This window comes from Lichenostomus cassidix, chromosome Z, assembly GCF_008360975.1.
Source record: "Lichenostomus cassidix isolate B80296 chromosome Z, HeHo_3.0, whole genome shotgun sequence".
In the NCBI taxonomy this organism is placed as follows: domain Eukaryota; kingdom Metazoa; phylum Chordata; class Aves; order Passeriformes; family Meliphagidae; genus Lichenostomus; species Lichenostomus cassidix.
Window position 1 is genome coordinate 7,359,003 of NC_139511.1, and position 20,033 is coordinate 7,379,035.

At 39.9% G+C, this 20,033-nt stretch overlaps 1 protein-coding gene across 6 annotated transcripts in view; it reads left to right on the forward strand.

Moving 5' to 3' along the window:
* The window catches only part of EPB41L4A (erythrocyte membrane protein band 4.1 like 4A), a 123,394-nt gene that overhangs the window by 79,244 nt on the left and 24,117 nt on the right, over positions 1–20,033 (forward strand). For 2 of the 6 annotated variants that reach the window (XR_014847056.1, XM_085043498.1), the window contains exons 12-17: positions 2,115–2,227; positions 8,325–8,409; positions 12,648–12,731; positions 14,968–15,081; positions 17,478–17,525; positions 17,877–17,951. Coding sequence is in view for 4 of the 6 variants with exons in the window: in XM_085043498.1 (XP_084899624.1) it covers positions 2,115–2,227; positions 8,325–8,409; positions 12,648–12,731; positions 14,968–15,081; positions 17,478–17,525; positions 17,877–17,951 (519 nt within the window). In the remaining 2 variants the exon portion in view is untranslated. The remainder of the gene's footprint in view (positions 1–2,114; positions 2,228–8,324; positions 8,410–12,647; positions 12,732–14,967; positions 15,082–17,477; positions 17,526–17,876; positions 17,952–20,033) is intronic. The other 4 variants (XM_085043499.1, XM_085043500.1, XR_014847057.1 and 1 more) reach the window with 4 other exon arrangements.

A 20,033-nucleotide genomic window follows, 5' to 3' on the forward strand; every position in this document is an offset into this window, starting at 1 on the left:
CAAAATGAGGGTGTATCTTTTGACTGGAATAGGTGACAAAATTGATGAATGTTCAAGGCTCTAAGCCTTGGAAGGTGCTGTAGACTTGGAATTAAGGGTGGATAAAGGAGCACTGTTTCCACTATCATGCAAGAAATTATAAATGGATCATAATAAGGCTGATAATCATGATTTAGGCAGGTCTTTGTCATTTTGCCTATTTCATAATCCAGATTATTTGAGTTATTACACTCCCCGGCATGATTCAGATTCTCCTTGCTGTTTATAACAGGGGAATGATTGTCCTGCCTTTGCATTTGTAGTGGATCCTGACCTGTATTACCTGATCTGTGACAGTGGGTAGGAGTTCACTGGATTCTTGCCAGAGTACTGCAGATGAGTTTTCTCTATTCTCCAGCAGACTGGAGCAGGCACTGATGCTGGGGAGAAGAAAGTTTTGTACTGGCAAGAACTTTCCAATGAATTGAAAACCAGCATGCCATGAAGCAGTTAACTGTTGCTGCTATTGCTGCTGGTGGTGCATTTCAGTTCATTTTCCTTTTTTTTAATAAATTTAGTGGGTGATGTGTGATGAGGCTTGCCGTGTTGGGCTCATGGTTATAACTGACAACTTAGTTGTCGTCCCTCCTTGCCTTTCGTCCCCATTGTAGCACCAAAAGCAGTGACAGTGTTGTGTATCTATACACATCATTAGCTCAAAGTAGAAACCATGATCCCACTGTTTTTGTGTGTATGTGGGGGGACCATGATGTTCTTATTTGGCTTGGTGGTGTCTTTTCCTTCCTTCCTTCCTTCCTTCCTTCCTTCCTTCCTTCCTTCCTTCCTTCCTTCCGTCCGTCCTTCCGTCCGTCCTTCCGTCCTTCCTTCCGTCCTTCCTTCCGTCCGTCCTTCCGTCCGTCCTTCCGTCCTTCCTTCCGTCCTTCCTTCCATCCGTCCTTCCGTCCGTCCTTCCGTCCATGAGAATTCCTTTTGTGTTTTATAAATAAAGATAAAGTTTGGATGTTATTAAAAACAGTGTCCCAAGATTTGGACGGTGCAGGCCTGGCCAATCTGGCCTAGGGGGAGGTTTCTGACTGACCAATCTGGGTGACCTTTGAAAACTCTATATATATGATGAAATCAAAACAATAAAGGTCTTTTCCTTCTTGCCACTGAGAACTGGGTTCTTTTCTCTGCTAGCGGCTCAACAGCAACAACTGTCTATGAAGGGCTATTGGTGAAAATACTATCAGTATTTGATGGAGTCTATTCACATAATTCAGAAAATTTGCATATTGAAAACCTGTACAGTTGCTTGATACTTTCTAGTACAATACCTTTTACTTCAAAATCATCAAACTTCAGATGTTAAGGAATTAATAACAACAATTACTTCTCTTGTGTAGTAAGTTTCCAGAAGCAAACATGGAGTTTCGTGGAGGAGTATGAGTTTTAGATATTTGTTATAAGCATTATATTCTGCTTAGTCACATGGAGAAGAGCATTGACATGAACATAAAAGATTTTATTTAAATTTAATAACTTACTTCAGTTGTACAGTGAAGAAAAACCTTACTATAAACAGGAATCAGGACTTCTACTCAATTTGCTGCCATCTGGGGCTGTGCTAGTGAGAGTCCTTTATTACAGTTTGTTTTGCAGTCTTTTAGGTTGTCATTCCATATGGCAGAGGAATAGCCCCTGACTGACTGGAACTGAACAATATTAAATATGTGTGAACGCTATTAAATATGTTTTTGTGGGTGGAAAACTTCCAGAAAAAAATCAGGAAGAATTATTACTTAAGAAAGTAACATGTTAGAGTATTCCAGGTTAGAAAAAGTCATGCTATCTTAACCCATTCCTAACAAACCATATTTTTAGTGGCCTATCATCTCCGCTTGAAAATGCTAAAGAGAGAAGAGGTTGGCACAACCTGTTTATGATTTTGCCAGTGAGTGACTCAAAACAAAAGTCAGAGTAGTGCTACTCAGCAGGAGAACCAGAGGTGGGATGACAGGTGAATAGCTAAAAAACATGCTACCCAAACCCTATGCAATTTTTCTTTTTCAGTCTAAGGATCCTCTTTGATAACATTTCCAAATGTTTTCTCATGATTTTATTGTGTTTTGAAGTGGCAAAACATCTTTGCAAATGACCAGAGACCCTTCTGTGCAGCTTCCACGGCCTGACCAGAGCATTGAAAGAAGTCGCAGCAAGACTTACCCCAAAAGAACACAGCAGGCAGGTAGGTCCTTCTTTGCTGACCTGGGGGCAGATGTCTTCTTTTCTTGGTTCATTTTGTCATCATAAGGTGACTCAGAACTGCTGCAGTGTCCATGAGGATTTCTCAGAACGGATTCTGTGTTTTGCCTCAGGTCAGTATTTATATCTAACCCTAACAGGATACAAAACCTCCAGTTTCAGTGGAGTTTCAGTGATTCAGTGGAGTTTCAGCGGATTAAAGGTGATAACAGCCCCATGTGTGTAGGTCTAATGTAAAGGTTGAAAGAGCCGTTTGAAATCAGACAGTGGGCACATGTTTTTTCCTCAGGAGTTCTGTCCCTTGCAGAGGAATTTTATACCTGTGTGTCTTGGTTAGTGTCCTATTGTTTGGGCTCCTTGACCCAAGCTGCCACTTTTGTGCATCCTCTTCCCAGTTCAGGGGCAGTGTCCCTTTAGTTTGATATTAAGTGCAACAGAAGTTAGTGCCATGCAATTTTAACAGGCTTCAGATATGTGAGCTGGAAATCTGTTTTGCGTGCTAAAGCTGTCACGGTAAGCTGGAAGTTTTTACAGGTGTCAGAGGAAGTTGGATTAAGCATGGATCACAGAAGTCATTCCCTGCATAATGGATGCTTCCTGAAATTTAGTAATAGAGATGTCAAGGTCCAGTTCTACATGTGGTTACATGGGTACTGCTTAGCTTCATCCATGACAGAAGGCATACAGATTTCAGTCAAACTTGTGCATGGAGTTAAGCACGTGTATGTGTGGGTGTGCTTACTGTTTGAGAAAAAAACTTGTCTGGACTGTAACATGTAAAATAATTTTCTTTTATCTTGGTTTAATATGCCACTATAAAATCTGAGAACCTATTTTTTAAAAGGGAATAGACGTCTACCTCTGGAAACGTCCAATGTTTATCCTGAGTGCTATTTTTTGTCTTTTGACTCAGAAACAAAGCTGGTGTGTTCTGCCTTTTAGCTGCAGTGGCTTTTGAAATGTAGCGTAATTAAAAGTATAGCCTTAGAAAACAGAGACAATCTACAACATTTAAAAAAAAATATTTAGTGTAAAAAGAGAAGAACTGCTTTGCTTCCTTATTCTGATATTTTTTGTTATGTCTGCAGTTTTAAGGGGGTGTCTAAGAGGACAAGAAGCTGTTCACCCTTGAACCTAATGAATTAAACATTTTTTTCAGCTGGACTGTCCTGTTCTTAGGGCAGTGGTTCAAGCCAAACAGCATTTCCTACCTCATTAGTCCTTGGTTGTGTATGTGTGGCTATTTGTCAGCTAAAACTCAGCTCTTGGATGAAAATAAATGTTTGCCTTAGCACAGGCAGCGAGAGTCAGTCAGTGTTGCTGAAAGGCTGTGCATGTGTTGTGCTTCTTCATTTTGTTTTCAGTGTCTTGGCTGGAAATGTGAGGAAAACTGAAACCTTCTTGTAGCCTCTTCTGCTGATGTAATGTGGTGCAGAATTCTCTGGGCATCATGTGCTTGCTGTCCATGTGGTTCGGTGGCTTTAAACACTTTGTCTCACTTTAAAACAAAGTGGCTGCTTTTTCACCATTTTACTTACATGAAGTTTTGTAATCTCTATCATCCATCTGTTTTCTTTTTTAATTCAACTTAATTGATTACCCAAGTGTTTCAAGTGTGCAGTCATATTCTGCTGGGGAAAATGTATTAACTCAAATGATATTAATGTTAAATGAATTTGTTTCATTTCCTGCTCTAAGTAAGGGTTAAGGGAAGAGAACTATGTCGTTCAAATACCATATTTCCCTATGAAAATTTTTCCCTAAGAAAAAATTTTTTTTTGGTTTGTCTTTGGTCATTCACAACATTGAGTACTCTTTCTCCATTAAAACATTGATAAACATTGAATACTCTTTCTCTATTTAAACAGGCTTTCAGAAGGGAATGAAGACTAATGCTCCGTCTCCTGCCTGTGTCAGACAACATGTGACAGTCTATTGTATAAAATAAATCTACCTCTTTTCAGATATAACAAAGTCCATTCCACACAATAAATCCAGACTATTTGACATATTTTAAGTATTACTTACTTAAATACATTATCCCAATGTAGATTTTATTTTATAGAATAATTTTTATCTTGGAAATTAACCTGGTAGTCTAATAAGTTTTATGACTTATGCAAAAGTTTCCCTGACTGAAATATTTGAGAAAATAATTGGGCATTTCTTCTTAAAATATCCCCTTTTCATAGTGACATCATACAGATGGCCATCATTGATGACCATCAATTGTTCTTAATTTTCTGTTTGTAGTATGGTGTAATAAGATTAAATATGACTTTTCTAGTGCTTTAAACAGGGTGATTTCAGTTTGCATGTATTATATCTAAAGGTTTTTTTCTGTCAAATGCCACTTTAATTAATATCCAACTGGACATGTCTTATAATTTAATTTTTTTGGAATAAAAGTCATGGTTCCATTTGTTTTCGCAAAATCCGGCAACAGCTCACTAATAGCTTATATGAAATAACTTCTTCTCACCTTCTCTGAGTTCAGCATCTTTCCTCACCTGTTTATTTCCCTATTTTCCTTTTCTTAAGATGGCAAAGTCAAATGTATCAAAGGCTTCATTTTTGCAGCCTCTGCAATTAGCCATTCTGGTTTTGTTTTATATTTTTTTAATCTATTGGTGCTAGTGATGGGACCAGCCACAGCAGTGATTTTGGGGACAGTTAGAACAAGTGCATGACTGCAACATACGAAATTGGCATTGCCTCCATCAGATAAGTATCTGTGAAGTGCGAAAGCCTCTAACCTCTGACATCTAATTAAAATCCTTTCCCTTGTTTCTTCTTTTTGTCTACATGTTCTGGTGTTATAAACATAGTACGTGCTTTTTATATTTTTTCCCTGTCACCTGAAGGTAGAAGTTATTTATCCCTAGCAGAGCTTACCAATAATGTTTCTTTGTTTCTTTGTCCATTAAAGTATGGTAAAGTCCTTAGGACTGCAGACATTTGGTGAACTCTGGGTTAAGAGTTGAAGCAGGTGCCAAGACAATGACAGAAAATATTATTTCTGTTTTCAGTAAAAATATTTGTGGTTTAACAGACAGATTGAAGGAGATGATACAGTGAACAGAGAGAAACTATTTTTCTTGAATAAAAGCCATTGCCATTGATTGCTTCACCTGATGGGATGAACAGTGCAGACCTTTTGTCTTTAGCATGGCAGATTATTGTCCTAGAATACAGATTGCAGTGGTTTAAAATGCAGTAACCTCCATTTGTTACTTGTTTGATACATTTCATATCTCAGTTTTTCTGGGGCTAGTGGAAAAATTGTACCAGGAAACTTTAATGGCTGTGCTTTTATATTAGATTTACACTGTGGTTTTATATTAGTGCATGGTGGGTTTTGCTGTAAGTTTAGGCTGATACTCAAGTTGGTGTTTGTTGAGTGAAAAGGTTTTTTCATTTTGTTCTGTCAAATCTTGTGAATGAAATCAGCGTAACTTGTTTCATTGGCTTATTCTTCCCATTTCAGCTGAGAGGGAATTACAGTTGCATTTTGCTCTGGATGGAAAAGGATCTCTCACTGTTCTGTCTTACCATCTTAGAACAATTCTGATAATGTTAAGCTTTTGCAGCCTAGGGTGAAACTGTTCACTATTATCTTGGCTGAATGCTGGACATGAAAAGCTCCTTGGGATCCTCTCGGGACAGACATTGATGTGACCAGACCCGTTGCTGTTGGTGACAGTGGAAAACACATTGCTGAGGGTTTGTTGTTTTTTGGTAGCTGAGGACTTGGTTTGTCCTTGTCTTTCATGCTGGTATAAACCAGTGCCAAATAAATGCTGCCATTCTGATTTAGAGGCCAGGTGGAGAGCTGGACATGGGTATTACAATTACAGAACTGTCTTTATTGTGATAATCCCTCAGCAATCACATTTTGCCACAGATGCCTGTCACCACCCTGCTTTGCCAGCCTTAGCCATGGTGCATAGAACTGTTGGTCTGGCCCAAAGTCTTTTCCCAGAAAATTGTGAGATTGGGTTCAAAAGTTAGATTTTTGAGAAAATGGATGTTAGGGTGATTTTGTCTATTTCCTAATGTATTTACTTTGAACTTTATACTTTAAAGTTTACTTAAAATCCCAGGTTTTGTAAAAGGCTGGGTGTGAGTTCTCCCACATTTCAGTCTTGGGGTGTGAGATGAACAAACTCTTGAGGCTACAGGCTTGGAAAGTAATATGAAAAATGACCATTATTGCAGAGTAGGCTGTGCTGGTGTAGACATATGGAAGTCCATTCATTTTTGTAGGCTCTTAGTAGCACAGGGTGCAAAGTAGGAGCTCTTACTGCATGTTTTCCATTTGGTCACATTCTCTGCTGCTCTCATGAGAAGGTTTAAATACAAACACTGTTTCCAGATAATGTCGGTTAAGTGGCTTCACCTGGTAAGAAACAGGCGTGACAAGCTAACCACCTTGCCGGGGTGATACGGTATATGGTTTTGGACACTTGATTTTTTAAAAATGTAATAGCTGGCTTGAATTGAATACACAAGTCAGGGTCAAAATGATTGTAAAAGAGAATTAAGTGTGTGCATTCACCTCACTGGAAAAGTTCGGTGTAGTGCAGGGAATGCTGAGAGTATCTTATCCAACCAAAGGTAAACAACCAGGGAAACCTTTCACGAATGAGATATTCAAGATTTTTGTATATCTAAGGTATTTTTGAGAGGTCTGTTATTTCGGCATACAAGAAGCAGTGATATAGTTGAGTTTTTGCAATGGGGTTAGTGTTTGGACAGTTTTTCTGGAGTGTACCTTTTATATTAGGTAATTCTATCATACAGAGGTGTAAGTTGGTAGAATGTGGTCAGTAAAAGATACACCAGATGGAACCTACTTGAAGACAACTATTATTGTTTCTGTAAGTGTGGACAGAAAGCTCCTGATTAACCCACGATGGCCTGACAACCGGAGGTGACTGGGTGCCTGCAGAATGATAAAGATATTGCCAAACAGCAAAGGATCAATTCTGGAGGTGTCTATTACTTTTTTATCATTTGACCCTTGCTGGTATTTCTTATTGCTCCATTAAGCTATAAGCACTTTATGTGGCTTAACCAAAAGCTGCCTCACAGAGGAATACGTGAAGTACTGAGATTAATTTCTTTGTTTGAAAAAGTCATATATCTGCTGATTCCTGCAGAAGACTAGCAGATCGAACTTCTAAGAGAAGCAATTGGTAGGCAGACAAAATGCCTTAGAAGATCTCAAATATTTGTGTTCAGGTTGGGGAGAGTTCAGAGACCTTATATGCCAAAGGGGTGATATGGAAAATTGAGGGAGATTGTGAAGAAATCCTTTCTCTGAGACTGGGGAGGAAAAAATATCATACAACATCTTGCCACAGCTTAATTTAAGACATTACACTTTTGTTTTAGGCAGTCAAAATGGCTTGGGGTTTGTACCACTATATTAACATCACTGTGATGCTTTTGCTTGTGCCCAGAGGACATAGTATTTTAATCTTCAATCTATTTAATTATTTTCAATGAACGTGCTCAGAATCCTATCCAGAGGAGTTCTATGTCATTAATGATACTGTTTTGTTGTTCTACTTGACATCTGTTTCTGTAGATGGTAACAGTTTTGTAAGAAATGTCTGAAATTGCCAATTAGATGTAAAGACAATGTGTGAATGGAAGGAAAATGACAGATTAATATTAATAGCATAGCATGGAAACTGAAATTGTATCATTAGCAGGAACCAATCTCTATTATCCTCATACTTTTATTCTCATTGTTGATGGCGCGGGGACTTTTCTTCTGTTAACAGTGGCAGAGTATCCCTTTGAGAACAACAGCTTCACACTTCTCTGTCTTATGTGGAAGAGTAATGAATGTGGTTCATGTTAAATTTTATTGTGCTCTGATACAACTAGAAAAAAGGATAACACACAGAAGGGTGATCCTGCTACACCCCAAAGAAGCAGAGCACACACCAGATACCTTGTGTGTCATTTTATCTCTCATGCTGCCCTGTGTTCAGTAGGTGATTGTGCTGAATAGGTCTGCAAACATTTTGCTACAGGACTCACCTGTTTTGGCCTTTTTTTTTCCCCAGGTTCTAAGAGCATGAGCCATGAGATTGCAGCAAATGGGGAAAATGAAGGAACAACCAAAATTATTGCACCTTCTCCAGTGAAAAGGTATGTAGACCTGCAGTTTCCTTACAGCTTTTAACAGGTTGTATGATGCTTTGGATGGAGGAGCATGTCTGGTAATCGTTAGTAACAGTTTATCCTACCCTTGAGTTCAGGACCATCTGATCTTCTGCTGACAATGGTCAGAGAGTGTTACCAAGTAATTCACTTTATAAAATCTGATCTTCCAATCACTGTGGAACAGGAATTTCAGGTAACACATGGTTTGAATACCCACAAATAAGCACAAGTTAATGGGAAGGCAGACAGTCTCAGGTTTAAATAACAAAAAATACAGGTAATGACCCAAAGGGTGCTGGTCAGGATAGTCCTGTTAGTGTCTCCCCTGGGAGCTGTGGGCTGACTGTCAGAGCCCTCAGGGCGTGGAACTGCTGTCTCTGAACAGTGCAAGCTTGGGGTGTGTGGGCAGAGAAGAGCCAGGCATGGGCTCTCTCCCAGCAGTTTTGTTAATCTTGCAGTGATTCCCCATTACACTGTTCAATTTGTAATAAAACTCAGGAGTATTTGTTCCTGATTCACAGGATTAGTGAATTACCAGGGCTCTTCTGGAGTTGTGTTTAATTTATCAGTGTGCTGTGTTTAATTTATCAGTGCTGAAGGGCACATCTCTGGTTATTAAGCATATTCAAAAGAAAACGTAAGGCTCAGATTCAGACAGGGGTTTATATTTCCACTCCTAATTTTAGGTGGAATTTGTGTGCCTGAAACAGAAAAAGAGTGACCTTACAAAAGAATGAGTCAAAAATGCAGCACTGAACTCTTTTGTTTAGTTGTCTGGATATCTGTCTTTGCATGCTTGATAATCCTGACAGTTGGGTTTTTTTTCTTAACTGAGTAACTCTTAACTGGAATTATCTATGCATTGAAGCTGAGGGCTTCACATACTGGACTGATCTCTGTAAAAAAAATCTAAAATATTTACTGCAAATACTTGATGGATAGTGTTCCCTATTGCCTAATATTTAAAACAGTTGACCTCCAAAAGAAAAGCTGAGTTAAACTCCTTCCTCATTTTAAGGGAAATTGAATCCACTATTCTAGTCCTTGGAAAATAATGCGAATAGTTTTAAAAGAAAGTTTGTGGTTTTGCCTCTTGGTCATGCTGAAGCTAAACCATTAAGCAGAAAACAATACAGAGGTAAAAAAATACACGAAGGGAGGGCACAAAGAGGACAGATCCAGGTTCTTTCCAGTGGTTCCCAGTGAAAGGACCAGGTGGGCACACACTGGATCCCAGGAGGTTCCCTCTGAATGTCAGGAAACACTTTTTCCCTGCGCAGATGACTGAGCACTGGCACAGGTTGTCCAGAGACACAGTGAAGTCTTTATCCGTGGAATTATCTGTGGAGATAATTCCACAGCTGTCTGTGAATAGTCCTGGGCAATTGAATCTGTGTCACCCTGCTGGAGCAGGCATCTGGACCAGATGACATCCAGAAGACCCTGACAACCCCACCATTCTGTTGTTCTGTGATTCGTTAGGGGAAAGGAAGATAGAGAATGAAAGGTACCATTATTCCATAGTGCAGAACTCATCATTTAGGGAGGCATGGGAGTCCTTTGCTACAGAATTTTTAGCAATTAACTGTTAAAAAGAAATGGATAGGCAGATTGTAGAGGAAGAGCAAAAATAAGGGCCTCTCAACATGACAGCTTCAAGGTTTCTGAATTTAGTTTCTAACCTGACAGTTTAAAAGTAGATTCTTACTGAGTCATGTTTTAGACAGTGTTAGTCACTTCCAGAAAAATAACAAAAAAAAAGTGTTGGAAGTTGTTTTTCTTGCATTCCTTCTGTTTAGGATTTGATTTGTTTTTCTCTGCCTATGTAGAACACCCTTTAGGTGCCAGGCTCTGTGTGTGAGAGGCAGCGCACAAAATTTGTGTAGCATTTACAGTTTGGAAGCTTGCTCCATCCTGTGTAATTCTTGCATTAGTTTTCAGTGATGGTTGCAGAGCATCTTTCAGTAGTGTTCGCAAGCTGAGTTTTAATATTTAACATCTTATTCACTGTTGAGATCTATAGGTAGTCACTTCTGTGTATGTGGTATAAAGACAAAATAAATCACAAAAAATCCCCCAGTGATAGTAATCTCACATGAAATTCAGATCCCAACCCTTTCAGATACTTTGAGTGAACTCAGTACCTTTTGCAGCTGCATTCTTGGAGATTCCTGGTATGTGAAGAGCTGCCATGCTCTAGCATTCTGTCTGTAAAGTGTGTGTCTGCTCCAAATGAATAATTACTTAGGAATTTAATGCAGTGAATTCACCTCCCGGGTACTTTTTCTTTCTCTTTTTAAGAATTTAAAAACAGTATTCACATTTTTTTAAGTTCTGCCCAGGTATTGTTCAGTAGTTCATGCTGTGCAAATCAATCCCTTTTTGCAAAATGGGACTGAAATATATTTATCTGAGTTACTTGCTCAGTCTGTAGTAAGCACATATTTTTAGGCCTGGGAATAGATTGCATGCAGCAGTGAGTCAATAATTAATGGGTGCAGTATTAAGAAAATGATTTACCTGATAAGGTGTAATCTAATTTCTTTTCCTGCTGACTTACTGTAGCTTTGCATTTTGTTTATTGTGTGAGAATTAAATGATTAACTCAGTGACCTGTAGTAACCAAAGGCTGAAGTTAAAAATGGATTAGCGAGTTAAGTAACCACGATTCCTTCATAAAGCTGAGTCTGTCACCTCCTGCTCTTGGAAAAGGACTCCCAGCTTATATCCTCCTCTCTGTAAGCAGCTGTAAAGCTTTTATTTTTTTCTGCTTGAGTTGCACTTTATAAATACATGTTGTATTAATGATTGCACGGACGTGCTGTCAGTAATACTTCCTGGAGACCTTAGTGGAAATCAATGTGTCTGCCTCTTTCTGTGTCAGGTGAGCAGCTTGTTCATGCACAAAGGGAGCTCTAGAGATGGTGCTGCGGGAAATGCTCTGCTGAGCCCGTGACAAGAACAGGGGTGCAAATGTGCTTCAGCTAAAAGCCACTTTCCAGCATTTGAAGTGGCAATTATCTGGGAGTTTTAATGGGTCAGAAGCTGTAAAACCTGACACTGATAGGAATAAAAGAACAATTGGAGCATCCTGCTTTTTTCCCCCTCATCCCCATAGGTATGTGAGGTATGTGAGGGACTGATTACAAACACTGATACATCTCTCAAGCCAGGTGACTGTCTTGGTACTTTGCCTTGCAGCCATCAGTGAAGTCACCTCTTTCACAACAGCCTCTTTCTGGCAAAAGTAAAACACAGGGCTTTACTGGGGCAGGAATGAGAAGGATATGCTACTCTGTGAACCTATGAACCTGTGATCTGTCATGCTGTGAATAGTTACCATCATCCCTGTCTTTGTTGCTCCCTATTTAAAGTAGGTAATGCATACCTGGAAAAATGGTAGAGAAACATGATAAGGGTAATCAGAGGTATGTGGTGACTCTTGTAGTGGGGGGAGAGATTAAGTAGTCTGTGATTCTTTCACTTGGAAAAGAGATTAGACAGTTGTTAAAAACGTATAAAAAATTAAGGGGGGAAGTTTTTGATTGGGGAACTATTATTCATAGGAGCCTGTTTCTCATTATTTCTTTGTGTAATCACAGAAACAGTCAGGACAAGGGATGGAAGTTTGGAGCCAGGTGGAAGTTTTGAAATAAAAGTAAATAATGATTTATGCCATACCCAGATACTGGAACATACTCCTACCAGGCACTATTTGTGCCAAAAATTAAAAAATGTTCACTGCGTGTTGAAGTAAATCCATGGAAGAAAGTTTCATTAAGAGCTATGTAAAAGAAAAAGGAGATAAAGCCTCTGATTCAATAATCTCTTAGCTGCATATTATGGGAGACTGTGAGATCATATTGTATGTTTGCCATATTGGACTTCTTGCCTAAGTATCTGTTCTTGTTTATTTGGAGACAGGATTGAGTGTTTTTCTGACTTAGTGCCGCCACAATTATGAGCAATTATGAGCAGAGATGATTTTTTGGGCTTTTTTTTCTTTCTCCCTCCCCTTATAAATGCTCTTTTTAGGAGAGATTTTTCAACACAGCAGCTCTTGGCCCTCTTTCACATAGCGAATAAGTAACTATATGCCAGGGTGAATCTCTGTAATGAGTGTATGCCTTTAAAATTAAATTGTAAGTGGTCAGCATGACAGGAAATGTGAGCTGTATAAAATGGGTTTTAAAAGATATATATCTATCTGTACTTTTATTTAGCTTTAAAAAGATGAAAAATGAAAACAGTCCAGAAACACAAAGAAATAAAACAAGCGCTCCATGGGAGGAAAATGGCCCACAGAGGTAAGGCAAGACTTGATGTCTTAGTTATTGTGCAATGTAAATGCCATGCCACAGCAATAGGTTCAGTGATACTAATATGATATATTAATGTGTCATTTTATTCATAATAGATGTGTATTGCATGTAAGTAGATAGGTTCTTTCATGGATAAATAAATTTAAAAATTGGGAAAGTGCATGTAGAAGGAGGTGGCCAGTGAGTGAATGTCACCAATGGCTTTCTACAGACATCTTTTCGTAGACCTCTGATATTCAGTATATTCGTCAAAGAACTGGAAAAGGAGCGATTAAGTTTGGTGATGGTACAAAATTGCTTAGGATAATGAGAAATTTGTCTGGGAAGTGTGGCAGAGAGACCCCTAAAGTGTGAGTGATGTGTAAATTCTTTTGAGTCAAAAAATGTGAAGAGAGGTCCAGGAGGGCAAAACCCTAGATTTCTCAGTAATATAAAATGCTGTGGAATTATTGTGGACAACTTAAAGAAAAAATCAACTGTGTAGCAGTCAGGAAAACAATTAGCAATTATTGGTAAAGCTAGAGAACAGCATTATGCCATTATGTAAATTGGTGGATCACATATGTGCTCCATGAGTTTTGGGAGCTGTTCTGATGTCCTTATCCCTGGAAAAGGAATAGGCTTTGAGAGGAGCAGCAAAGGTAATCAAAGGAGTGAATGGTTCTGCTGTGAATCCATACAAGGAGCAAGGGCATAGGCCAGATAGGACTCTTCCTTCAGTCTGTAGATGAGGCAATTTCTGGGAATGACATCTAGAAATCTGAGAAAAGAAAAATAGATCAGGACTGCATTTTTCCAGCAGAAGGACTAAGGATGTTCAGGTGAAGATATTGAAGGTAGTTTGAAAGTGTTGAGAAAGGTGATGAATGCCAACTCACCATGAGCAGGAGACCTGTGGTCCTCCTTTGCATGGTGTAATGTGAGCTGGTGAATTCCTGGGGGAAGCTGGGCGAGTCATGGAACGAAATTCCTGAAGGGCTTCTGAAGGCAGAGGTGCAGCAGCTGGCTCAGTGAGTCCCCTGGACTGGGAATAGTGTGGGACTCAGGGAGCACTGGGAGGTTGTTGAACATCTTCAGCTTTTTTCTTCCTGTAGCTGTTTGGAGTTGTTGTTGGTTCCTGCTGTTGAAGACAGGCTACTGAACCAGAGAACATGAGAAGCAAAATTCAGAATGGTTCTGGTTTTCTGGGTTGCTTCAGATCTGTACATGATGTATCATTTGGAGCATCCTGATGATACACCCCTTGTGCTCCTTCTGTAAACTGCAATAGTTTTCAGACTAAGGACAAAGCAGTGAGCAAATATCCTCTTGCTAGGACAGGCCTTTCCTTTGGTTATTTTTAAAAAGATGTGGTGTCATCTTGTCACTTTGTGACTCCAGTGTTTAAAATACTTTCAGGACAGCAGGAAGTTTGATCTTGCAGGGGCCAAAGAATGTAGGATTGAGTTTTTGCGAATCTATTCATTCTAAAGCACTCTGCAGTTTTAGACACATAAGCAGACTGGATGTTGCACAGAGGCTTTCACAGCTCCTAATAATGATTCTCAGTGAGGTGAGCTGTAGGAGCTTTTCACCTGTGCAGAGCTGGGCTGTAATCAGCTGTCTGCAGAAGTGGATGAAGAGGAATGGATTCAATTTGAAGGCCAGAGGCTTTTAGGAAAGCAGAAAGAAAGCGAGCTGGAGCTTGAAACCCTTCTGCACAATTGGCAGACATTTGCGTGGATGAACAGCAGAGAGATGGAGGTGGAAATTGCTTCATATTCCCAAGCATCAGCTCTGTAATGAAGATGTATGTCATGACAGGAAAATGGGAAATTTTCACCCTTACATCCATTGAAAACATGAAGAATGCCTGGCTCTGGCTTGGATAAGCCATACTAAAGAGCAGAAATTTAATTTTGCTAGAATATGGATAAACTTAAATCCATATTTTGTAAGCTTACAGTTGTTGGCTTGGCAGTGCTAAAAGGCCTCTCTCCTATAGTTTCAAAGGTCAATGTGAAAAATTTATTGCTAGCAGTGCAGTGCCGTGGCATCTGCATTTATATAGCACGCATTCACACAGACACACACACATACACAAGCACGTATAGCCAAATACTCACCTCTGTGTGTGTGTGTGCATGACCCTTCTCATTTTTGTAAGCTAAATCACAGTTTGCTGGTCTAACTGTCCCGGAAATTTTAAAGCTGACTCTTTGCTCTTCCTTTTTAACCTTAGTGGGTTGTATAATTCTGCCAGTGACCGCAGTAAATCACCAAAGTTTCCCTACTCTCGCCGAAGGAACCCATCTGGTGGCAGTGAGAATGAATCTGGGCAGCCAGTTCGGAGGAGGTAAGAGCCTCGGGGTTAATCACTGTCAGCTTCTCACTGTAGAAACTTGAGGTCCTGCATGCTCAGTGTTCAGCTCGTGGAGGGCACAGCTGGGTCCTGGGAAAAGGGGTATTCCAGGGGCCAGTTGTTAGTCAAAAAAAGCCACCTGAGCAGGAATACCACAGCTGTGTTTGGAAAGGACGCTTTGGTCAGGTTCTTTGCTTGTGTGCTGTTGTGGGAAAATGAGGTTAAAAATGCGAGAAATGACATTATTGGCATGTGCAAGATTCTTTTAGGTACTGCAGCTCTTTTTCCCTGGTGAGTAAAAGGGCTGGTGGATTTGCTGGCTTGTCAGTGAGTTTCCAGTGCAGTGTTCATAAGTACATTTCTTCATTTTAATTGCCACAAGGATTAAACAAATGAGCCACAAAGCTGTCTTCAACAGTCCTGTATGTGAACGACTTCACATTAGAGTGGATGCCAGCAAAAATGCAATGTGACACTTCATGTTCTTTCAATTGGTACAAGCTGAATTGAGTGACTTAGAGGAGTAAAATTGAATGGATGGAGATTCTATTCTGTGTGTCCTTGAGCATGTCCAAAAAGCAAATTACAGGGACAGCTCTGAAGCGATACAGTATTGAGAGACTGTGTATTACCTGGAAAGATTGGTTCTGCTGAGAAGCTTCTTTCATTGCTGGGGCACCCTGCCTGGTGCTGTTATCTGCTGTGAAGTATAAACAAACACAGACACGGTGCCATATTCATTGCAGTCTTCTAAAACTGCCTTAGGAGCAAGCACATGAGAGTTACATCTCCTTTGGACTGCTCTGAAATGATTACCTGTTTGGCCTTCACAGCCAGGGGTTGCAAACGGGTCTCTGACAATGCAGCTCTATTGATGAGGAAATCTAGTTTAATGTGGAGCTTTTATCCTTGCCAGGTTTCTGAACTGTTTCAGACCTTTTATCTGCCATTAGCTGTCTGGGACAGGAGAGAAGAAACTCACCCAGGGTGTGTGCTTAGTGACCTCAAATAAATCCGTGTAACTCTCTCTCAGGCAATGGAGTTATGTTAATTTACTCTGCTGGACAGAGCACTCATAGGTGTTAACTGCAATGTGTTTGCTGAATGGGTTTTGTCGTGGCTTAACCCCAAAAAAGCCCCAGGCAGCCCCTCACTCACTCCCCCACCAGCTGGATCAGGGAGAGAATCAGAAGGGTAAAAGGCAGAAAACTCTTGGGCTGAGATACGGACAGTTTAATAGGGAAAGCAAAGGCTGTGCACACAAGCAAAGCAAAACAAGGAATGAATTCTCTGCTTCCAATGGCTGGGCAGATGTTCAGCCATCCCCAGCAGAGCAAGGCCCCATCACACTAATGGTGACTTGAGAGGACAAACCTCATCTCTCCAAACATCTCCCCCTTCCTCCTTCTTCCCCCACTTTATACACTGACCATGATGTCACATGGGCTGGAATATCCCTTTGGTCAGTTGGGGTCACCTGTCCTGGCTGTGACCCCTCCCAGTGTCCCATGTACCCCCAGTCCCCACCCGATGAGGTCTTGGCTCTGTGCAAACCCTGCTCAGCAATAAAAAAAGCACGTCTATATTATCAACCCTGTGTTCAGCAGAAATCCAAAACACACCCTCATACTGGCCACTGTGAAAAAAACTAACTGCTGCAGCCAAAACCAGCACAGGTTTTCTGATGCCTTGCTAGCTTAGTTGCCAGAAGGACTTGTTTGGCTTTGTAAAAACAAAAGGCTAGAGATGTGCAATGCAAAGCTCTCTCATATCAAGAAAAGTGTTTGTGCACTATGCAGCAGGAAATTGTTTCTGCCATCTGGGACTTGCATTGGGCTGATCTAGTCAGTGGAAACAGTCATCCCAACAGCAAGTTTTCTCTTGGACTACCACATGAACAAAATGTTTTTAAACGTCTTACCTCATATGTGAGACTGTAAAGACTGACAATAGTAGGTAGATTCTAACTTAATTACGTCTTCCTGAGTCTTGGTTTTATTAATGCACTTTTCTTTTCCAGCTGTTAATGACAATAGCCATGTTGTTTATGTACTCTCACTGGAGTTAAGAGGAAACCACCAGACTCTGCTATGTTGGAAACAGTAGGAAACTCCAAAGGCCAGCGTGCTATGCTTAATTTTGCAAGTTAGGAGTTTGCAGTGATATCTTGAATGGGATCATGCCTTCAGAACTTACTGTAAAGCTATCCTGAAAAGTTTAAAACAAGCACATGCTCTGTTTTCTCTACCTGACATAATCCTGAAAAAAAGAATCCAACAAAAAAAAAGCAAAATACTTTGTAATGTTTTAGGCTTTTTTAGCATGGGTAGTTTTGTGTATTTGTATTAAGTGACTCTATGATATTTCATTAAAACTTCTTAATGTCACAGGAAAAATCAAAACAGTGGTGAAGATTCAGATTTAAAGCAAAGGAGAAGGTAAATATATGACCTATAGCAGCTATCAAATGGTAGTGAAGTTACTGGTCATATTTTGGTTCACTGCATCCCCTCCTTCACTCCATCCCCCATTCCTTTTCCCTCATCTTCTTAAATGTATGAAAGGCTTGTTGTGTTATGCGCATTTCATTTTTTTATTTCTTACCTTTTGCTAAAATGCTCTGTGGCAGAGTGTCACCACAGCACAGGCTTGCAGCACATTGTTACTCTACCCCATGCTAGAAGCAATTTGTGAAAGTTTCCTAAGGACTTATCTGCAACTTGAAAATCAGTTCCAGAAGTTTTAGCTTTTGGATTTTGAATCTGCAGATTTGTTTTTTACTTCTCCAGCATCTCTACCCACTTTCAATTAATCTCTTTTGCAAGGAAGTGTGTTATCATTTGGGATGAATTGTCCTGCAGGAGGTAAGTGCAAAGGCAGATGTAACTCCTCATGGTCTTCTTGCTGTCCTGCACATTTTTTGTTGATATTTTCTTAAGCTTCTCCCCCCATCCCAAGCTCCCATTTCAGACTTGTCTAGTTGTCACATTTCAGATAAAACGCAGATGTGAATTCGGGTGTGCTCTTCAACAATTTCAGCTTTTGACAGATTTTTGCCACATCTGGCTGTCATGACTCTGCTCTGTGCTTCTCCTTGCTCCTGTGCTCCTGCTTGCACTGCTGGAATGAGGAGACAGTGGAGTACATTTCAATGTCAGAGGCTTCTGGAGCTTGGGAAGGAGAGGGGCACTCCCAGGATCTGAATCACTGCTGCAGCACGGGAAAGGAGCTCTGGCAGAGATACAAACATCTCGGGGACAATCACAGGAAGCCAGAGAAAGTGCTCACGTACTTTGTACTTATTATAAGATAACAGAATATTTTTTGGAAGGATGTTAGCATTACAAGCTGCCAGTGGTACTCCTGTGATAGATGCCCAGCACATAAAACTGAGAAGATTTAGTTAAGCGTCTCAGGGGGAAAGCCCCACCTCTTCCCAAAGGCTGTGCACAGGTTTGTTATTTTATATTGCAAAAGACCTTCTCCATGTCCTCACAATTTGGCTACTTTCATTTTAATCAGAAAAAGACTGTGCCAGAATGTGAGCTTTCCCCAGCCCTCCAAGTCCTCTCCTAGATGGTATTTGTTGTGTGTCTTGTCAAACTGACTATGACTTTTTGCTGCTTATGCCAGATCATACAGGTATTCTATCTGCAAAATATCAAATGCATTGCATGACGAGGAAAACGGGGGAATAAAGCACAAAAGATACCTTAAAATTGTCAGATATCAGGATTATCTCATGTGTTGTTGCACCTGATTTAGGAAACCATCTTTTTTTTTTTCCATTTTTGGTATTTTATTCAGTTCAGTAAATGCTGATATTTAATATTCAGTGAAAGACAATATTCTGACAACAAGCATGAACAGCGACCACTCAGTTGACAGCTTGGCAGCCCTTCTGTGTCCTCACAAAAGCTTTCCTGACAGGGAGAACTAGATAATTTGATGTGCAGTATCTAAAAGGTGGATCAGATTTCCATTCCTGAAAAGTTAAGAGAAAAGCTTATCTTTGACTTTGATCAAATAGGACATTTTTTCCTGTGCTTTGCCTGCCACACTGTGATTTTTGGCTGTTTTGGTACCTTATGGGATAAATTATTTAAATCACAGTAAGAAAATTCTTATCAAAGTGAAAAATGTAGAAGAGTCATGCTAATGACCTGGAAGTGTGAAAGAACAGTGTTGCTCAAATGCCTCATTAATGTTGATATTAGTAGAATGTTTATTAAACATCTGATAAGATTGGGGTGGAAAAAGGTGTACCTTTGGGTGTGTAAAGTCTGCTGCAGATCTTAACTCTTCCACCGTGCTTGAGTGACTCTTTCCAACACCATCTTTTAATCTTCCTTTTTCCTTTGGGGTTACAATTTTCTGTGGTAACATGCATATCTTTTATCCCTACTTTGAGCTTCACCTAGAAAGGTGTATTTTTAACAGGGAACCTGAATATCCTGGCTTTAAATTATGACCGTGAAGTTTAGGGATGGGGAGAAGCTTCTTCTCTGGGGCAATTTCACTTTTCCAGATTTATTCCCTTCAGACATTATTCCCTTCAGTCTGGGTTCAATTGATTTTCCTAGGCTTTAACTGTCCTATTATTCTAAGATATTTCTCTCTACCAAAAGGAGTTTGCCTATAGGTAGTTCAGCCTCCTTTTTTCATAAAGAGCAGCAGAATCCTAGTGTTACTGGTGTTTCTTCCATACTGCCTAACATTTGAAAATACTAACTTGCAGGATGGAAGTTGAGGTGAATAGAGAAAGATTGATCTGTGAACATTTTGTTTTGCCTGCAAACCCAGAATTGCTGTGTCATTTCTGTTGGGTGTACCACAATGAGCAAGAAGATCCAGAATGCATACAGTTAAGAGATAAATAATGTCACGTGTCCAAGAAAGACTTTGATACACGTAGAGAATGCTGAGAGATAAAATAAGTTAAAATA